This window comes from Bicyclus anynana, chromosome 20, assembly GCF_947172395.1.
Source record: "Bicyclus anynana chromosome 20, ilBicAnyn1.1, whole genome shotgun sequence".
Lineage (NCBI taxonomy): Eukaryota > Metazoa > Arthropoda > Insecta > Lepidoptera > Nymphalidae > Bicyclus > Bicyclus anynana.
In genome coordinates, this window is record NC_069102.1 from 13,313,143 (window position 1) to 13,332,073 (window position 18,931).

General features: G+C 34.7%; 4 protein-coding genes across 6 annotated transcripts in view; 2 read left to right on the plus strand and 2 right to left on the minus strand.

Moving 5' to 3' along the window:
• LOC112044839 (epidermal growth factor receptor substrate 15-like 1) overlaps positions 1-1,366 on the minus strand; it is a 40,893-nt gene extending 39,527 nt beyond the window's left edge. Inside the window, exons 1-2 of the mRNA XM_052887641.1 lie at positions 1,284-1,366; positions 797-841 (exon numbers count right to left, since the gene is read on the minus strand). Of these exons, the coding sequence (XP_052743601.1) occupies positions 797-841; positions 1,284-1,310 (72 nt within the window). The 5' untranslated portion in view covers positions 1,311-1,366. The remainder of the gene's footprint in view (positions 1-796; positions 842-1,283) is intronic.
• Positions 1,367-2,156: 790 nt separating this feature from the next.
• LOC112044848 (glutathione S-transferase E14) lies at positions 2,157-7,222 on the minus strand. Of its 3 annotated transcripts, none has more exons than XM_024080826.2 (5): positions 3,525-3,726; positions 3,251-3,404; positions 2,936-3,133; positions 2,572-2,688; positions 2,157-2,410 (listed from the first exon to the last, which is right to left on the minus strand). In XM_024080826.2, exons 1-5 carry the CDS (start codon positions 3,596-3,598, stop codon positions 2,219-2,221), a joined length of 735 nt encoding a protein of 244 aa, XP_023936594.2. In that variant the 5' UTR covers positions 3,599-3,726; the 3' UTR covers positions 2,157-2,218. The 3 variants fall into 3 exon arrangements, with proteins under 3 accessions (XP_023936594.2, XP_052743651.1, XP_052743650.1); XM_052887691.1 differs by lacking the exon at positions 3,525-3,726 and adding an exon at positions 7,129-7,222 and having other exon boundaries at positions 2,158-2,410; XM_052887690.1 differs by lacking the exon at positions 3,525-3,726 and adding an exon at positions 3,753-4,052 and having other exon boundaries at positions 2,158-2,410.
• On the plus strand, positions 5,688-9,992 carry LOC112044849 (glutathione S-transferase 1-like). The gene is made up of 6 exons (XM_052887692.1): positions 5,688-6,202; positions 6,717-6,775; positions 6,843-6,984; positions 7,060-7,253; positions 9,058-9,155; positions 9,873-9,992. The coding sequence occupies exons 1-6, from the start codon at positions 6,113-6,115 to the stop codon at positions 9,965-9,967; spliced, it is 678 nt and encodes a 225-aa protein (XP_052743652.1). The 5' UTR covers positions 5,688-6,112; the 3' UTR covers positions 9,968-9,992.
• Positions 9,993-10,278: 286 nt separating this feature from the next.
• Positions 10,279-14,645, plus strand: LOC112044847 (uncharacterized). Its single transcript, XM_024080825.2, has one exon. It carries the CDS (start codon positions 10,668-10,670, stop codon positions 11,934-11,936), a length of 1,269 nt encoding a protein of 422 aa, XP_023936593.2. The 5' UTR covers positions 10,279-10,667; the 3' UTR covers positions 11,937-14,645.
• Positions 14,646-18,931: the final 4,286 nt, after the last annotated feature.

Sequence of the window (18,931 nt, forward strand, 5' to 3'; positions counted from 1 at the left end):
TGTAACCTGAATTCTCAATACATATATTTTGATTTGAATTTAGATTGAATCACTATAATATTATAAACATACATGATCTCAAAGTTAAAGGAATGCAAAGGGACATGCACAGATAATAATGTTTCCTGGTAATGCTTAAAATGTAACACTAAATATTAACACTTGAACAAATTTAACTCTTCATAATATTTTCATACCAGGTTTCATATATGAAAATTGTTTCAAGGTGTAACTCTAAAAGCTCACTAAGTAATTATTTATCTAGTACTACAAACTATTTACAAAATTATGTAATTTTTCAGTGCTACTTCAGATTATTAGATTCATCACAGAGTATTAATTTCAGTATACTATTCTATAAAGGTGGTAAAAGCTTTTAGAAATAGTCAATCCTACATTATTCGTAATAAATTAAATATATAGCAACATAAATATGTTTTAGTTAATTATTTTATAATAGCTGCAAGTATCTGGATAAAATTTGACACAGAGTTAAGTTATAATCTGGAATAGCACATACATCACTCATTATTATGATTTTCCGATAAAAAATGAGATCTATGTGAGTTAAACCTCATAGCTTAATTAGGAATAGTATAGATTTTATGGTGACCTTTCCTGGTAAGTATGATACCTTGAATATTTTAGCTAGCCTTTAATAAGGATTGAAAGAGTTCCATAATTGAATATCTACACTATTTACACACTGACTGTGACGTCCTTTTTTTAAAGAAATTAAATATACACAGTAGAATTAATACAAGAGAATATGGTATGAAAATTTGAACACACTTACTTGATGATAGTATGCTTCGTATATAGAACTGTGGGTCCCTGCCACCTGCAATGGTTCAATCCACATTTTGAGAAGTGGTTCACGATATTTTCTTATTTAAACACAATTATTTTCAGTCGTTATATGGGTGTGACATTACACTGCTCTTGACATTCAATGTTCGCGCAAAATTACAACAATATATTGAATATTAGAGAAACTACTAGGCTGCAACTGGAACTAACACCACCAATAATCACTACACTATAGTCATAACTGCTAAATTACAATAGAATTATGAACAAAACTGTAAAAATAATTATTAGTTTTAGCGACAGCGTAATCAGTCAACAGTTCGCAACACTTCGCCGTCGATTATAATTCTGTTCCAACTAATTTTGTATTAAACAAGCCTCACTAAACTGTAGAGAATTTATTAAACTTCCTTAGAGACCGCAAAATAGTTTAATAAGCACTACACTAGTAATTTAATTTGCGTTAATTCTACCTGAGTAGGAGAAGGCAAGGCAGCCATTTTTTACATCTCCTCGTCGACCAATCAATAGGGTCCATAGACAACTGAGATTTGACATATCATGTTGCCGTAGTGATTGACAAAATTATACACTCTTATAAAATCGATATTACATTTCGATAAAAGTAAAATCGAGAAATTTAATATTACTCTATAATTGAGTGCTGCTTATATTGAATGAATAATTTGTAATTCTGACTATTTAAAATACTCTTAAGTTGTTGTTCAGTCCTCCAGTGGTTGGCCTACGTGGCCTGTCATGAGGTCCTTGGCTTGGTTGTGCTATGATATATTGAGTTTTGCTTTCTTTCAATAAAATCTCAATAAAAGTTTTCAGCCCCAACTTTAAAAATTAATAGTTTACATCCCAGTGCCTCAGAAACCTCATTAAGCATTCGATCCTACGCATAGATTTACGAGTTGGTACAGAGTGTCCTAAATAAGTTTAGTTTTCGTAGAGCTCTTGTGATAGATCTCAACCAGAAAGTGCAGGTAGTCCTGTCACACTGCTTATTTCAACTACCTAGCAGCATTGCTGTGGTCCAGTCTAAATAATCCTGTTGCTGATGTAATTACAGGCACATGAGGCTAAGTAAACTTTTTACTGCTAGAGTTACTAATACCACATGCAGCTTTTTGAATTTGCCGCTTTTTACAGGTCACGATTTTATTTGCCAGAGTCTAGAGTCTAGATGCGCTGAGGTTTTTGTTGGATATGTTCTTTGCATGATGGAGTGGAGTGTGTGGAGTGTTACTGTTGTTATAGACGATAGTTATCCACTTTCAGATGAACCATGAATATCCATGATGCATCCATTGATTAACCTAAATAACTATAGGTTAGGTACATGTAATAAAAAAAATATTAAAAGTTGGTCTATTATTTTAATATAAACATCAACAAAAAATTAACTTTTACCATTCTTTATCACGTCAATAAAGTTCTGCAAATCAGACAAACCTTTCTTATTTATCTCGTAAAATGGATAGTTCTCAAACTTTTTTATCCACTGTCTTACTTTAGGATGACGATCTGTTAGTACAAATAATTGTGCCATTGATGTGACCACAGGAAATGTGCAGATATCGGCAAGGTACATCTGAAAAATTATGCAACAGTTTATATGATTTTTTTAATGGATTATATCGGTTTGATTTCAAATTTGTGTAATCTCTGCAGAAATAGAAATTATACCTAATAGTAAATTTTAAAAAATACTCATTGCTAATAAGCTATAATGAGCTTTATTTATTTATTTACCTTAGTGCCGTTTAACCATATATTTTTATTTAAATTATATTCCAAGTAATCCAGCGCCAATAACCATTCTTCAATTTTCTTATCATTGACAGGCCATTGTTGAGAAAAATAAGCAGACTGAAACCAAATAAGATTGGTATTATTAAATAAATGTGCACATTTATAGGTAGGTATAATAATATTAACAAATAAATAACTTTTAAATTATATCGTTAGGTTATAACCATGGAATCAAATACGTATCAGTACTAAGATCAAAGTTAAAGTCGACAATTTTCCTCCACAAATCAAAATAAAACTCGTCATTTTATCTATAGTAATAGTCACATAAAATCTTTAAATAAAAATTGACCCTGAAACGTACCAATATTTCACTATCAATCCGAAATAAAGTGCTGGAATTGAAAAATAACATTTGGTTGATTTTAGCTCTAAGCAATGGTTCATTTGGATAGAGACTACTGCCATTACATATATGGCAAAGGTAGATAGCAATAGCATGGCTATCGCATATTGAAATGTCTCCAACCATTAGCACTGGAACTTTTTGAAGTGGATTTATCTGAAATTAATAAAATAAAAGTAGAATTCAAGTGCAAAAAATATAATTATAAAAAAATTCTCTTCCTTTTTGTGGACAGTAATTGCATTTTTTTTTTAATTAAATTATTATAACTACCTTTGTAAAATATTCACTCTTATTTTCATTTTTGAATAAATCGATTTTGTAAAAATTTAAATCGATTCCTAGAATAGACGCCGTCATCATTATAAATCTAACTGGCGGAGATATTTCATCACCATAAAGAGTTGGTTTATTTATGGCAAGATTCCTTTAACAACAAAAAGTTATTAATTAGTTTATTAAGTATAATCATTGCAGTTGCAGTAACTTGATATACGAGAAAGTTTTATGTTAAATTTAGGTAATTTGAAACCACTAAAGCACTTACTCAATAGTTCCATAGTGGCAATATTGCAAAAACTTAATACACATGTTTTTATTTACAAAACGTAACTTCAGCATTATTATTAAAACACGACAAGTGGTCAAAGCTACGAAGGAGACAAACGAATGACGATCTCAACTTGAGAATCGCATTATAATAAGATATTCAATTTCATTCCATCTGTCCGCCGACCTGAATAAATAATAGTCGAATAATCTGGATAACACATACCTACATATTCAGTAGGTTGTTTTTCAGCCTAAAGCAACCAACAAACACTATTTGTAATAGATGACACTAGCGGACACGCGTGGTAATCTATGTAAACTTTCAGCCCCTGCTATTTATATTTTGGCATGTGTTGTGCATGTATGATAAATACAAAACAACATACATTTTACAAAAACTTCACATAACTCTAAATTTACTAGAGGCACAATTATCCGCCCACTTTAATGTAGATAAACGATTTATATTTAAAAAATTTCAACCCCTTTTTAACCACTTAGCGGAAAAAATTTAGAAAAATCTTAAATGACATTATTTTTAGTATTTTTTGGTAGTAGTTACATATACCAATTTTTACAAATGTAACTTGAAAATGAAGGACTTTCCATACAAATTTCAAGCCCTATTTCGGTCTAATTTAATTTTCTATATCTAAAAGTATCCTATATCCTACGTATTATGGTCTCAAATCTTGCCAAGTGTCAATTATATTCATTCAGTAGTTTCAATGTGATGCTAACAATTAATTAGGATAGACATACGGACAGACAGACAAACAAAAATTAAATATTTTTGACCTACCGATAGTAACGATTATCCCTGCAACTAAAATTTTCAAGATAATTCTTCAATGTACATAACTTGACATTTTAAAGTTTTAATAACCACCGTTTATTAAAACTGTAAAAACCGATATTACTAACGTAATTTAAGCCACGTTGTAATACAGTGGAAATGTCTTAAACTATATAAATGTATAGTTTGAAACTTTTCCCTATACTTAAACTCGAGCCTACCTTTTTGTTTTATTTCATTAGAAAGTAATTAAATGAAAAAGTAGGGTCTTAACGCAAAGAAAATATCCAGGTGGTCGATATTTTGAATTGATTATCCGCATCACGCGGGGTATCGTTTTATAAAAGAGATATTGTCAGCCGCTAGCTAATAACTTTATGAGGAGGGTAGGATTTTCAGTGTTAGTACATCAACGGTGTTTTCACCTGGCCGTGCTCTGTAGCCCTATTGGTGATGGCCTACGAGTACGTATCCATCTACGGGTAGCATAGTCCTTGACTTTGAAATTCGTGGTTTCGTGTAAAGAATTCTCGTTTCACCGTTACCAGAATGAAGGTTAGAAGTTAGAACAACTTAGGTTGGAGCACCTAACGATCCAACCTTTTATTTATGAGTATCTATGGATTCAACATACCTAGGCTTTGTGCCTTGTGGTTTATTAAATCTATGATATTATTAGTCTTTATTAAAGACATAGAATTAAGAAATTATGAATCGGTACAAGTTTCAAGATTACAGATAAAATAAGTTAAGTAAAAACTTATTATTTAGAAAAAATCTCTTTGTTATAAATTTCATAAATGAAATATAAAATTGTCAATGTTTTCCATATTTTCATTATATTTTAAAACAATTTTTATTTAAATTTTAATGTATTAAAATTTTAATGTAATAAATTTTTGCAAACTGTGGAAACTAGAAAAAATGGGAAAAGTTGGTAGTAAAAATATTACAACGTCTTTATTGTAAGTTTAATACTAGTATTGTAATTTCAATATTCCCCAATACTTTATCAATACTTTAAGTTTAAAATGTTTAATAATTTAAGGATGTTACTCTATATCGCTGCAACTACTGAACCGATTTAGCTGAAATTTAAAACGAAAATAGATAATACTCTGGATAAACACAATGGCTACTTTTTTATCGCGAAAAAATTTATGGATTTTGCGAGATCTGCGAAAAATTAATGATGGTGAATGTTTATTACTTCACGTCCCAACTACTTAACCGAATTAGCTGATATTTGGAATAGAGATAGATTATAACCTGGATGTACACAAAGGTTTTTTTTATCGCAAAACACAATGATTCCTGCGAGATTTGTCAAAAGCTGATGATTATATGAATATTTGTTATTGTTTCACGGAAACACTACTAAATAGCAGTTGAAGTGGGCATGATTTATAGAAAACTTAATTTTAAACGGACCCGAAAGTCGCGGGTGTCAGCTAGTTTAAATATCACTAATCACTAATATTATAAAGGCGAAAGTTTGTGTGTGTGTAAGTACGTTTGTTCCTCTTTTAAGGTGCAGCTACTAATGCGATTTGGCTTAAATTTGGAATAGAAATATATTTTACTCTGGATTAACACATATGCTACTTTTCATCCCGGAAAAATCCAAGGATCCCGCGGGATTTGTGAAAAACTGAATTCCGCGCGGATGAAGTCGCGGGCGTCCGCTAGTAATTTAATAAAGAATTTAGTAATAATTTTAAGTTTTATTTTTACAAAGCAACTGCACCCTGTGGAAGACAGACACCAGTCCAGCGTGTAGAGCCGTCATGATGGGGCTTGACGCTATGAACATCAGCCTCACCGAAGTGGACGTGGACATGGACCAAGCCGAACACCGATCACCTGAAATAGTTGCAGTACGCGTTAATATTCTGCTACGCTAATACCTTTAAACAGTAGATGGATATAGTTTTTTTATTGTCCAGTTAATAGAACAAGTGCGCCACCATCTTGTGATAAGTGTCGGATAGTCTAACCGTAAATTTTATAACTTTTTTTTATTCTTTACAAGTTAGCAATTGACTGCAATTGATTGTAAGTGATGATGATGAGATGGAAGCGGGCTAACTTGTTAGGAGGAGGATAAAAACCCACACCCGTTTCTGTTTCTATACATCGTACCGGAATGCTAAATCGCTTGGCAGTACGTCTTTGTCGGTAGGGTGGTAACTAGCCACGGCCTCTCACCAGCCAGACCTGGACCAATTAAGAAAACCTATAAGTCAAATGACAAACGAAACTTGTAAATAAGCTAACAGATACTTATTACACAATACAGAAGGCCAGTTTCAGCAGGCTGATAACAGAAGGTGGTGAAACCGGTTTTTAACAGTTGATAAATAGTAAATGGTTAATGTTATTTTTTTACAGATGAATCCCCTGCAAACCTTGCCAATTCTTAAAGATAAAGAGCTTATACTATACGACAGGTGCGATATAAAAAATTATAAAATTATAATAAAAACCTAATAAATTTAACAATGTAATTTGTTACAGTCACGCAATAACAATGTACATAGCATCCCTTTATTGTGAGGATACAAAATTACTACCTTCTAATCCGGCTAGTCGAGCATTAATTGATCAACTATTCCATTATGATGGTGGAATTCTTTACCCACATTATCGCTCTTGTGCTGTTAGTAAAACATTTTTTGTATAATTATTTTTAATAATATGAATGTAAAAATTTAATTTTTTTATTTATTTTTAGTACCCTATTTTATATGAAAACTGTCGCTTCGTAATGCCGCAACAAACGAAAGAGGTTGAATATGCATACCAAGAACTTGAAACGCTGTTGAAAGGCCGATCGTGGTTTAGCGGCACTTACATGTCCCTTGCAGATATCGCTATTGTGGCTACAGTCAGCACATTGAATGTGTTGGTGCCGGTGAACAAAGAAAGGTAACTATTTAAATTTTTATCACAATTTGCTTGTCGGACATAAATGGCATTTACTTGTGGTTTCTGTTGGATATAACACACAGACAGAGTAACCTGTGCCTGTGTGTGTTATCCTATTAACCTGCACCTGTCTTAGTCAGATTAAAAGTATTCTAAATGTCACTCAAATTGTTAAGCCGTTTCACTTTCATAGTCTAAGATCCGTATTATAAGATCTTCACTCATCTGTTTAATGGATGTAAAGTGTTATAAATCAAAGGTACGTTAAAAATATATTGCGAGTGGGTTGCCTGAAAAACTCCTGGCCAAACTGTCATTAACGATAGTTAATCATTGTTGTTATTAGCTTGGTCAAGATAATTTTAGGCAACCTACGCGCAATATATTTTTGTACTTACTAAATCTTAACACATAAAGCGAAACATCATTCGAAACCGCTTGATGTACAAAGCTGAAATTTGGCAGGGAGGTTTTCTTGTAGTTTCACTAAGAACGGATTTTGCGATATGTATTAATACGGCTGTATTAAATTTACCTAAGGGCGGACGAAGTCCCGGGCATCCGCTAGTCTATACTAATATTATAAAGAGGTAAAGTTTGTAAGTTTGTCACATTTTTTAAATGGGGTAATCTTCGGAACTACTGGTCCGATTTTAAAAATTCTTTCACCAGTAGAATGCTCCATTATCGGGAAGTGCTATAGGCTATATTTTATATTGGGATCATATATATTAGCCGAGTTATCACAGTTTTTGTCATACAGGTCGGACTGAAAATCCTCTTAAACAGACTTATTCGCATGCGCTGCCTTAACTATTGTGTAAAATTGAAATTAATGTAAAGAGACTTTATGTATCTTTAAAAGTTCTACAAAAAAGTCCGCGACACCTTATGTCGTTCTTCTATATATTAGCAGATATAGTACCTTTTGTGTTTTAAAAATTATTAATTTTATATACTTAGGTTTACATCATTATTTATACAACTAAACTTTAATCCTTATTAAAATAAATTATTTAATAATCACAAGGATATTATGGAGATAAGATTTGCCCTTTACAGTATGTTAATTACTTAAATAGTTTCGGAGATAATACAAAATTTCTAAAAGACGCAGAAATTCCGCTTTATGACGCCCGGCGCTTTCATTTACGTAGTTCCCGTTCCCGTGTGAATATGGGGATCAAACATAGCCTATGACACTCGCAAATAACGTAGCTTTCTATTAGTAAAACAATTTTCCAAATCGGTCCAGTAGATCCAGAGATTACCTCCTACAACCACACGAACTTTACCTCTTTATATTATTAGCATAGAAGTCTCTATTTCTCTTGGTCATACCACCACTCTCGAAGGACTGGACCGATTTTGCTAAGGGTAGGAGTGAGATAGAGTAGTTACAGGGTAGGGTAGGGTAGTGGTAGGGTAGGGGTAGAGCTAGGGTAGTGGTAGGGTAGAGGTACGGGTAGGATAGGGAAGTGGTAGGGTAGGGGTAGAGGTAGGGTAGTGGTAGGGTAGAGGTACGGGTAGGATAGGGAAGTGGTAGGGTAGAGGTAGGATAGGCGTGAGATAGGGGTACGGGTGGGATAGGGGTAGGAATGGGATAGGGTACGGGGAGGGTAGGGGTAGGATGGGGGTAGGGGTAGGGTAGATTTAGGAGGGTTGACATCGAAATTTACGCGGACGAAGTCGCGGGCGTCTGCTAATTTTATATAAAACACTTATCATCCATAAAACAGATAGGCGAAGACCGTTTCTAATTCGGATATTCTCCTGTACCTATTTACATTTATGGATTTTTTAGGTATCCTGTGTTGTTTAGTTGGATGTTTCGGATGTCTCAAAAACCATTTTATACGACAGGGAATCTTAAAGGCCTTAATGAATTTACCAAAAGAATAGGTAAGTAACCGACACATAAATTTATTATTATTCATAGGTAGTAGCATATAAGTTAACCTATGCGCAGTAGCACGTTTTTTGGATATTAGCGAGCAACGTACGAGCGAGTAACCGTAGCAACAACACCTTGTAGACATTACAATCGCGTACAAATTTTCGTCTTTAATGTGTGTACTGGGCAACCACAGAGTACGCGGTTAAGGTCGTAGCTCATACGAGCTACCCGGGACTCGACGCGCACCGCCTCGTCGCTAGATGTCCACTTGTACTTGTAGTCGACAGCTGAACCACGCGTGGACGCCGTGCTGTCACCAGTGAACCTCGTGTGGTCAACGAATTTCCGACTAGTATTTCACGCGAGGCAAGCATGTCAACAGTGAGCTATCATCGATTGATCCATTGGCAGTCCACGCGTGGACACCTCGCGTGCGAGGCGATTCGATGATGGTACGGAGTTGATGTAGTGAGCGACATGCCCATACAAATCCATACGAAGAATACTAATCACTCGAGGCGAGGCGGTGTGGGTCGAGTCTCGAGCGGCTCTAATGAGTTACGATCTTAACACTTTGATTTATAATTATTGTACCTGCGCAAATGACCACCAGTTTGGTTCAGCTTACTTGCCGGTGTAAACCTCCTACTTACCTAATTAATTACTTATGTTATATTTCTTTGTCATTCTTTAGTTTTAAAAATATATGGTATTTATTTTAGACACCGGTAATGTAAAAGACTTGCAAGAATTGAAGAAAAGTCCGCGATCTTCAGTTACGAGACGATCAACAGGAGGCAAATTGGTTGATAATTAATATAAAAATAAAAATTTATTAGAAAGCAGACGCGTTTGATTGATAGCTGTAATTTTGATACCCGGAATCTAAAGCAAAGAAAATACCAAAGTTTAAGACCAACCTTATTATATAAAGTTCATCAATATTGTGTCATCCAACCATTGAAAGCATAGCTAATATAATTTTTTAAGTACATCTTGTAATGAAAAGTGCAATATTTTATAATATTTACCATAGACAAATCAATGCAATTTAAAAAGGTTTCAAATCGACTACACTAATCGATTTTTCCGATTAATATGGTACATCACTTAGAGGAATTCACCTGTCACGATCATTGATGTCAATAAATTGGAATTTTAGACTTTTCATTCTTGAATTTGTTGTGAAGAGGAGGGATAAAAGTGTTTGTGCTTGTGCTGGTACGGATGGGGAATGGCGTAGCAAGGTGCAAGTTCATTAATTAATTATGTAGATTATCAAAGCTATTGTTCGCACAAAGATAAATCGCTGTGAATAGTAAAAAGTGCATGCTTATTCTCACGTGGCGCGAAGAAAGTTTTCTAGTTATTGTGAAAGGTGTAACTACGTTGATAACTTCGTGTTTCAACGTGAATTTTTGTGTGCAGTGATGATTCCGTTTATACGTATCACGCGTTTAGCTCCATTAACTTCTAAGTGGCTTTGTATAACTACGATGTAAGTTATTTTACTATAAATGTCGCGTGCTAAAACGAGTGATACAATGCCTAAAATCGGGCATGTGACGGACTTGCGAGAGCAGTGGCTCGTGCGGACCGACGGGGCTCTGGCGCATCACCTGCAGGACCGGGAGATCTCGTCGCACCTCTGCGAGAACCGGTATCGGAACCAGCAGATACGTGAGGACTTCCCTTTAGCTTTGAACGAACAGCGAGACATCGAGCACGAAGTCCGACTGAGGGAGCTCGCGCGACGGCGGCAAGCCGACATCGACTCCGAACTGGCGAGGGAGATCGCTGAGATGAACCTTCGTAGACAACGCCACAACCCTGAGCCGCCGCCAATACCCCAGCCGTGCTCTTCCAGAGCGCTCCCAACTCCCGACATCGATCCAGATGAGCTGGGCTTGTCTGCAGCTGAGATCGAAGAGATGAGGTTGCGCTTAGAAATGGAGGAAAGAGATGCAAATCTGGCTCGAGCGCTCAGCCAAGGCGAAGATGCGTTACTTTCCGATATGAAATGCGCTGTTGAGGCTCAAGACAGTGAGCTAGCCAGATTACTGCAGCACAGAGAGTATAAAAAACTGCAGCGGGCTAAGGAAAAAGCGAAACAAAAGGCTTTACTCAAAAAACAGCAAAGGCTGCAACAGATGCCTCTGCCTGAGCCACCACAGGCCACTCTTTGCGATGCTTACAGCAACCCGAGAGACATGATCAGAGAAGGAATGGGTGCCAGAGGAAATGGTCTGCGCCTTTGCAAATCGGTCGACTCAGACCTGAATTATGTTGAGCCATTCGAGCGTGAACATATCCAGTCTAAAGACAGTGCATTGCTATCCAAAGAAATATCCAAACAATATTACAATCAAGAAGCTGGTACTTCAAGCTCAAACTTAAATATATCACATAAGCATTCCAAATCATTTGACTCTGACAAACAGAACAGTTCAGTACACCATAGACACCCCCCACCGCCTCCTTCGGCTGGAAAGAAGCCAAGATTTCCAGATCCAGTCAGTATTAGACCTGCGTCTCATTATCCCACAGATAACATTCTTACAGACAGTCCAAATACTTCAATGCAGCACAGCATTAGTGACAATAATAACATGTATAGCTCGACTTATCCTCCTGATCACTCTATGACACAGCAACAGAGTTTTGAAAGGCCAGATCCATCAAAAAGGCTGTCAGTAATATCTGACATAACAGCTGAAGGACTCGCAAAGAAGAAGAGCAAGCAAGCTGACATGCAAAAGAAAAGACGAGGATGCAAGATACAATAAAGTACAGGTGCACTGCAGTGTATGTTGCGTTCACTCTTAATCTTAATAATTTTTCAATACAGGAATGTAGAATCTCTTTATGATCAAGTTCAAAGGATCAAATAGAAAACATGCCCTTGTTGCATCAATGCCCTATATAACAGCTCCCTTGTCCACTGGGACAGTTAACAGTTAATCACTCCCTTACTTATATGGCACTTATGACACTTATATGGCAATGCTACAGTTATTCTTGGAAACACCATTTGAATAAACAGTGGCAGTCTTAATGCCAATGGAAAATGGGTCTGCCTGTTTTACCTTAAAGTTCAATGTTTCTTGCTTTTTGTTGATGTAAAAGGTGATTGTTTTTTCCACAATAATAAACTTTTATTGGTCAATTAATGATAGTTCAATATATTTCTACATTTATTGTAAAAGAAAGCTTTGTAGAGATGTTTATGTCCAGTTTACTTATAGTCATATATCTACAGGGTGCATCTAAGACAAGGTCCTAATTATTACAATACAAAGACATACAAATGTCGAATATGAAGGTAGCCTATTTTATTAATTTGATTTAGTTTTTTAAAAACTTCTCTATTTTTTTACATTTAATTTGTATTACTAACCAGTATTTTATCTTGTGCTAATTGTGTTATACACCAAACCAGTGTAAACATTGAAAATATCATATAAACACTTTGCTTGAGTTTGGTGTACAATTTAATTGATTATTATAACTCGAATTTTTTCTAATTAATTCTTAAATATAGAATTAAGCTAGTACTATGCGGAAATTCAGTCATAACAATAAATAATTGATTTATTTTACTTTTTTATACAAAAATCAATGTCCCATTTATTTTATCCCTTAGGGTTTGCCCCCATCACCACGTTGCGACGTCGTCAACGGTGTCGCAGTGCGATGCCTTGATTTCGTAACTTAATTAAAAGATGTGGGTGCAACCAGTATTTTATTACGTTCTTTGAAGCGTTCTTTTAATTAGCCAGAACAGAATGTGCCTTATTCTGTCCATATCTAGAAATATATTTCTCAGTTTTATGAGTGAAATATTTACTGAATACGACAATGTCTAATTTTGCGACCGTGTCGTGCTAATTTACGACACGGTATCGTACATGATGTCGTGACGTGCTAATGGGGACAAGCCCTTAGTTTAACAATCTAGAGTCAACAACTCTTGAAGATTGAAGTTGTATGTTTTAATCCTAAACCAGTGAGATTTAGAAGTAAAACATATAGAGGCTTATTTGTTGATGTTAAATGAATGGTGTTACAGTTGGATGTATTGATAGGGAAATAAATCAGTTAATTACTGTTTACCATAACAACTTATTTAATCTTTAGTACCTATCTTATACCAATGAGCCATTTTTTCTAATATTGTTATTATAATTTATAGGCTAAGGTGCCTGTTTTAGTGTTAAATCTCATAATATTTTACATTCCAAAATGGGTGATTTTTCTCTTATTATTTATGACTGATTTTTGGTCTTTAATGGAAATAGAAATGGGTAATTAATTTGGGAGATGATACACTTAATTATATTTCTTATTAGACTTTCTTTTCATTGCATAATTACATGGGTCTTTTAACAATTATAAAAAGTGTGTTAAATTTAAATTAAGTTATTATGGTCATTTGAACTGAACCATTTCTCTCTGTGAATCTCGACATTACTTATGCATATTTTATAATATTTAAGTAATTGACAAAAAATAAGAAGATTCAGTTTTTTTTTATAAAAGTATTAGGTAGTTTTTTTTTTATACACAGAAACATTTTTTGTCTGATTATTAGAATGTCTAATTTTTGTGTTAATGGAATGATGATTATTCTGTAATTTTTTGAAGATATTATTCTGTTTTGTACTTAATTAAAATTTAAATTAGAAAACTCAAGACTGATTGTTAACAAGTTAACCTTAAAAAACACAAAATGTATGTGTTAATGAATGCAAAATGTTCCAAGCATAAGTATTTTTATACACTTCTCAAGAATTGTTTGATGTTACAAATTATGTTCACAAAATTATTTTGTTCTCTTGGTGCTCTTTATTTCTACTTTAAGGTTTATAGTATCTTTATAATTTGGATCTATTTACTAATATTTAGTTTTTAGCAGCTCTCTATTTATAATTTAGAAATCTCATTTTAAAACCTCTTCTAGACATGCAAATTTTTCAGATGAAATTTTCATAATGTAGCATTTTATTTTATTAAGATACACTCATGGGTTTTTAACAGTAATAGTTGAGTAAACTATAAAATATAAAAAGTTGGCTACCACACTTACTTATGGTAGGAGCATGAGCTGACAAACTTACAGCTTTTAAAAAATTACGAAGGTCTGGGGTTCACAGGCTTGTCTATAGGTTTGTATGGGCATACCATTTCTTGAAAAACTTGCATTTGTGTAGAAGAGGTGTTATTAATATTGGTATTTAAAAAAAAATTTAATGTCCACTGTCCATGTGATATCCAAAATATTAGTGAATCTGTGGCTAATTTATAATGGTAGATTATAATGATAGAAACTCATTTTACAACTTGATAAATAATATGATTAGTTGATTACTCTAAGTAATGTTTAGCTTTAATTGCAATGTATGGCCTTTGTCGTGCCTTAATGAAACTGAACCAAACTGGAAGAATGATGATTAATTTAATTTTTTAAATAAATAATTATTATATCAAATACAAAACATTTTTTTAGTAACTTACCTACCTATCCACCAATAGGGATGATGATAGTTTTTTAAATTGTAAATTAAGAATAAGCTAATAGTAAAGCAATTTTGTAAAAGTAACAGGGTATCTACGATCATTACTTTCCGAGCTACAGGGATTGAAGGGGTCGTTAAAGGGTCATATTTGCGGCCCTGCTTCGGTTCCCTGAATAACGCCCCATACAAAATGACACGATTTAATGACGTCGTTAATCATATGATCGTTAGAAAATCTTTGTTTTTTGTGCGTTTATGTTTATAATTACTTCTTAGATTGAATTTTACATATAAATTAGTTAATATTGACCTTATTTACATAATTTTCTCATAAAAATATATATATTTAAACCTAGTCGTCATCCCCATACCATTTTTTACTGTGTAGTTGAAAACTGAATTCTAAATGACTAATGACCATGAGCATCATTATAAGTCAGCAGACTATATTGAAGAAATGCTAGCCAATCACCATCCGATAAGCACGCATGCCTGCAGTGCTAACGTCCGATAAAAATGATTGTGTGTTAGTCACGATGGGCATGATGTCATACACATCGCGACCAACACACAATCAGTTTTATCGGACATCAAGCCGTAAGCGCTGCAGGCATGTGAGCTGCATACCTTCTTCAATTCTAGGCTGAAAATTTTACTAAAAAAATATTTTAAGAAAATAAAAAGCTCTGCGACAGCGTAATGGTGTGCGTTGACTTTATAATTTGGATTGGGTCCTGGGTTCGATCACCGGTTTGGCGATTGAGGTTTTCATAATAGTATCAGGTCTGGCAAGAATGGAGACTTCGGTTATCTGTGGCTAGTTACCACCTTACCGTCAAAGAAGTACCGCCAAGCGGCTTATCGTTCCGGTACAATGTCGTGTAGAAACCGAAAGTGGTGTGGATTTTCATCATACTTCTAACAACCCATACTCCTAAATACCCAGGTCTTGCCAACAATCAAAGCCACATAGGTTAACCATTAGACAGGCAGTTGAGTTCAGTTAATAACACTCATGTCATCATTATCAACCCATATTCGGCTCACTGCTGAGCTCGAGTCTCCTCTCAGAATGAGAGGGTTTAGGCGAATAGGCCACCATGCTGGCCCAATGCGGATTGGCAAACTTCACACACCATACAGGTTTCTTCACGATGTTTTCCTTCACCGTTCGAGACACGTGATATTTAATTTCTTAAAATGCACACAACTGAAAAGTTGGAGGTGAATGCCCCGGACCGGATTAAAATCTAGGCCCTCCGAATTGAAAGCAGGGGTCATTGTAATAACTCATACATTTAGTCGTAATTTCAAGAAATGTTAAAGTAGGTAGGTAGGTACTCGTCGCACGCTACAGCGCAAATTAGCTTTCATCTTTGGCGATTTTGAAGTTTAACACAATAACACCTTTACCTTACCTTACATCTACTGTGCCTTTACTGACTGATGGGAAACAGTAATGATCTTGTTATGCTAGCCACAAACGGTCAATTATTCTCACGTTTCTGTAGCACCCACGACTATAATTGATCGTGTGTGCTACAGAAACGTGAGAATAATTGTGGTCACTGCGTACATGACTTGTATAGTATGCCGTGTGGGTACTGCCGTTTGCTTTTCAGAAACGTGAGAATAATTGAATTCCATGGCGACCTTTAGATATTGCCTATTCACTTAGGCTTTGAAGATGTTTATCTTTGATTATAATCTATATCTACTTATAATAAATCTGTAGAAAGGTCAATTCTGTAAATGAAATATATTTCCAAAAGGGTGTGATTAGTGATCGAAATCGATTTGATTGTTTGTTTGCATTGAATAGGCTCTGAAACTATTAAACTGATTTTAAAAATTCTTTCGCTGTTGGGAAACTACACTATTTCCGAGTGCTGTAGCACTATGCTATAATTTATTCCTACGGGAACGGGAACCACGCGGGTGAAACCGCGCGGCATTTACTAGGTATTGTCGCAACCATACCTATAGCTCGTGCGCATTAACTTGACACCTACGAGTGCCTAGCCAGCACAACCAAACAAACGCAGTACAAATATAAGTCGAGCTAGGTGTCAAATAAATCTGCACGAGTTGTAATCAATTAAAAGCTTATACGTCTGCTTCTGTCTACGTACCCCACGTTTCCGTTCGTTTTCAACAAAATTATTCGTACATAGTTCATGACCATAGCCACTCAGTTCAGTACTGTTCAGCGGCCTTATTATGTATCTCAGTGTACCACCATTCAAACAATGAGTCACTATATCATATTTTCTTTTTTGTGATCATCTAACATCGTATTTTCAACTAAATAACATAAGTATCTTAATTTTACGTAAAGTGGCAGTAATATAGACGTGGTAGTAGCAAGATTATCTCAACGAAAAACCGTTATTTACGTAATTTTGTTATAAATAATCATGATAGATGATCGTAAAACGAAAAAATCACGGCCATTTGACGTAAAATGACGTAACCAAGATCCTTTCGTTGAAATAACTATGTTAGATGATCATAATTACAAAAATACGATGAAAAACGATGTACAGTCAATTCAATTCAATTCAATTCTTCTTAATGGCTTTCATTTGTGCCAACTGGGCACGGTTTATCTCGCCAGTGTCAAGTAGATGGAGAAGGCACGAAGGAGATTGTTCAGTGAGAGCTGACAAGTTCAATTTTGAGAATCTACTAGATAGTTACTATTACATAATATTTTTGTTAGTTCCTAACCTATAACAACACAAATAACATATATTAATATTAACAAAATATTTAAAATAATTTACATAGTATAAACATATATTACAATTTAATCTTATTACATTCTACATCTATACTTATAATAAATCTGTAGAGAGGTCAATTCTGTACATGAAATATATTTCCAAAATAACTATCAGGAGGTGATTAGTGATCGATATTGATGCCAAAAATGCAATCAGTAAAATTTTGTCTGTCTGTCTGTCTGTCTGTATGTTCTTTATAGAAACAAAAACTACTGGACGGATTTTAACGAAACTTGGTACAATTATTCTACATACTCCTGGGCAGGTTATAGTATACTTTTCATTACGCTACGATTAATAGGAGCAGAGCAGTGAAGAGAAGTGTTGAGAAAACGGGAGAAGTTACTCAATTTTTTAAGCTTCCGTCGCGTGTACAGCCTTAATGGTTAAAGCTACATAGAAATCATGTATGACGGAAATGTTCTTCTTAAAATTATCTATAAAAACACAACAGCATATATATGTCTATTTTTTATGGTTGACTCACAATAACACGTGTAACTCCCGATAGCTTAGCAGTTTGGAGCTTTCTAATTATATTTGTCTACTCTTATGTTTATAACACTCATCACTCATCCCTAACTAAAAAAGTTTACATTATTACCTATTCAATAAAAAAAGAATCATAAAAATCGGTAAAGAAACACCAAAGTTATACAAGAAATACGCTAAGCCATCGCGCGTGAATACTAATTCATGCTATATGGCTTATTTTTGTGTACCTAACGGTTGCCGCGCTCGACGCGACTCGCAGGGGTTGGGGGGGGGGGGGGGGAATAAATAAAGATAGGGGTAGGGTAGGGTAGGGTAGGGTAGTGGTAGTTGAAAGTTTACAACGAATTTTACGCAGACGAAGTCGCGGGCGTCCGCTAGTATTTACATAAAAATCTACAATATGGACTAAACACAAACATTAACAAACATTTAACACTTAAAGGACGAGGGACTTTTGGGGGAAGAATGTCATAGAGAGGATGAAGAAGTCTGGGACAGTTAAAAAGGAGATGAGTAACAGTGCCTTCATCCAAACCACACTCACAGATAGAGTTATCCCTAATCCGGAGCTTGTTTAGATGCACAGGTGTACATGAGTGACCAAGACGCAAACGAGAAATAGTTGTAAGAACCCAACGTTCAGTCATTTTTTGAAAGAAAAACCAGGGACGTCTTGGTATATTTGGTTGGATAGATGAATAAGATGTACAGTCTATTCCAAATCCGAGTTCCAGAAACCATAACAAATATGGCGTCAGATCAACTGTCACTGTTTGTCTCTGTAGCCATAGTGAAGTGAAACATTGATAGACTAGTGAATGGACGATTGAATGAATAATCAACCAAATACTGAACGTTTCAATTGTTATAAATTAACCTTGCGACGTTATAAACAGTATGTAAATTATAGATTTAGTGACTTATTATTTGAATGGTACACTGAGTGACATAATAACCCTGCAGGACTCGAAAACTTTTTTTTAT

Bases quoted from the DNA above. Each gene is read 5' to 3' on its own strand.
- LOC112044848 (XM_024080826.2), bottom strand. From the start codon at position 3,598: ATGCTGAAGTTACGTTTTGTAAATAAAAACATGTGTATTAAGTTTTTG. The intron at 3,134-3,250 runs GTAGTTATAATA...TATTAATTTCAG, and splicing joins AGAGTGAATATTTTACAAAG to ATAAATCCACTTCAAAAAGT. The intron at 2,689-2,935 runs GTACGTTTCAGG...ATTTGGTTTCAG, and splicing joins GGATTGATAGTGAAATATTG to TCTGCTTATTTTTCTCAACA.
- LOC112044849 (XM_052887692.1), top strand. From the start codon at position 6,113: ATGATGGGGCTTGACGCTATGAACATCAGCCTCACCGAAGTGGACGTG. The intron at 6,203-6,716 runs GTACGCGTTAAT...ATTTTTTTACAG, and splicing joins GATCACCTGAAATAGTTGCA to ATGAATCCCCTGCAAACCTT. The intron at 9,156-9,872 runs GTAAGTAACCGA...TATTTATTTTAG, and splicing joins TGAATTTACCAAAAGAATAG to ACACCGGTAATGTAAAAGAC.
- LOC112044847 (XM_024080825.2), top strand. From the start codon at position 10,668: ATGTCGCGTGCTAAAACGAGTGATACAATGCCTAAAATCGGGCATGTG.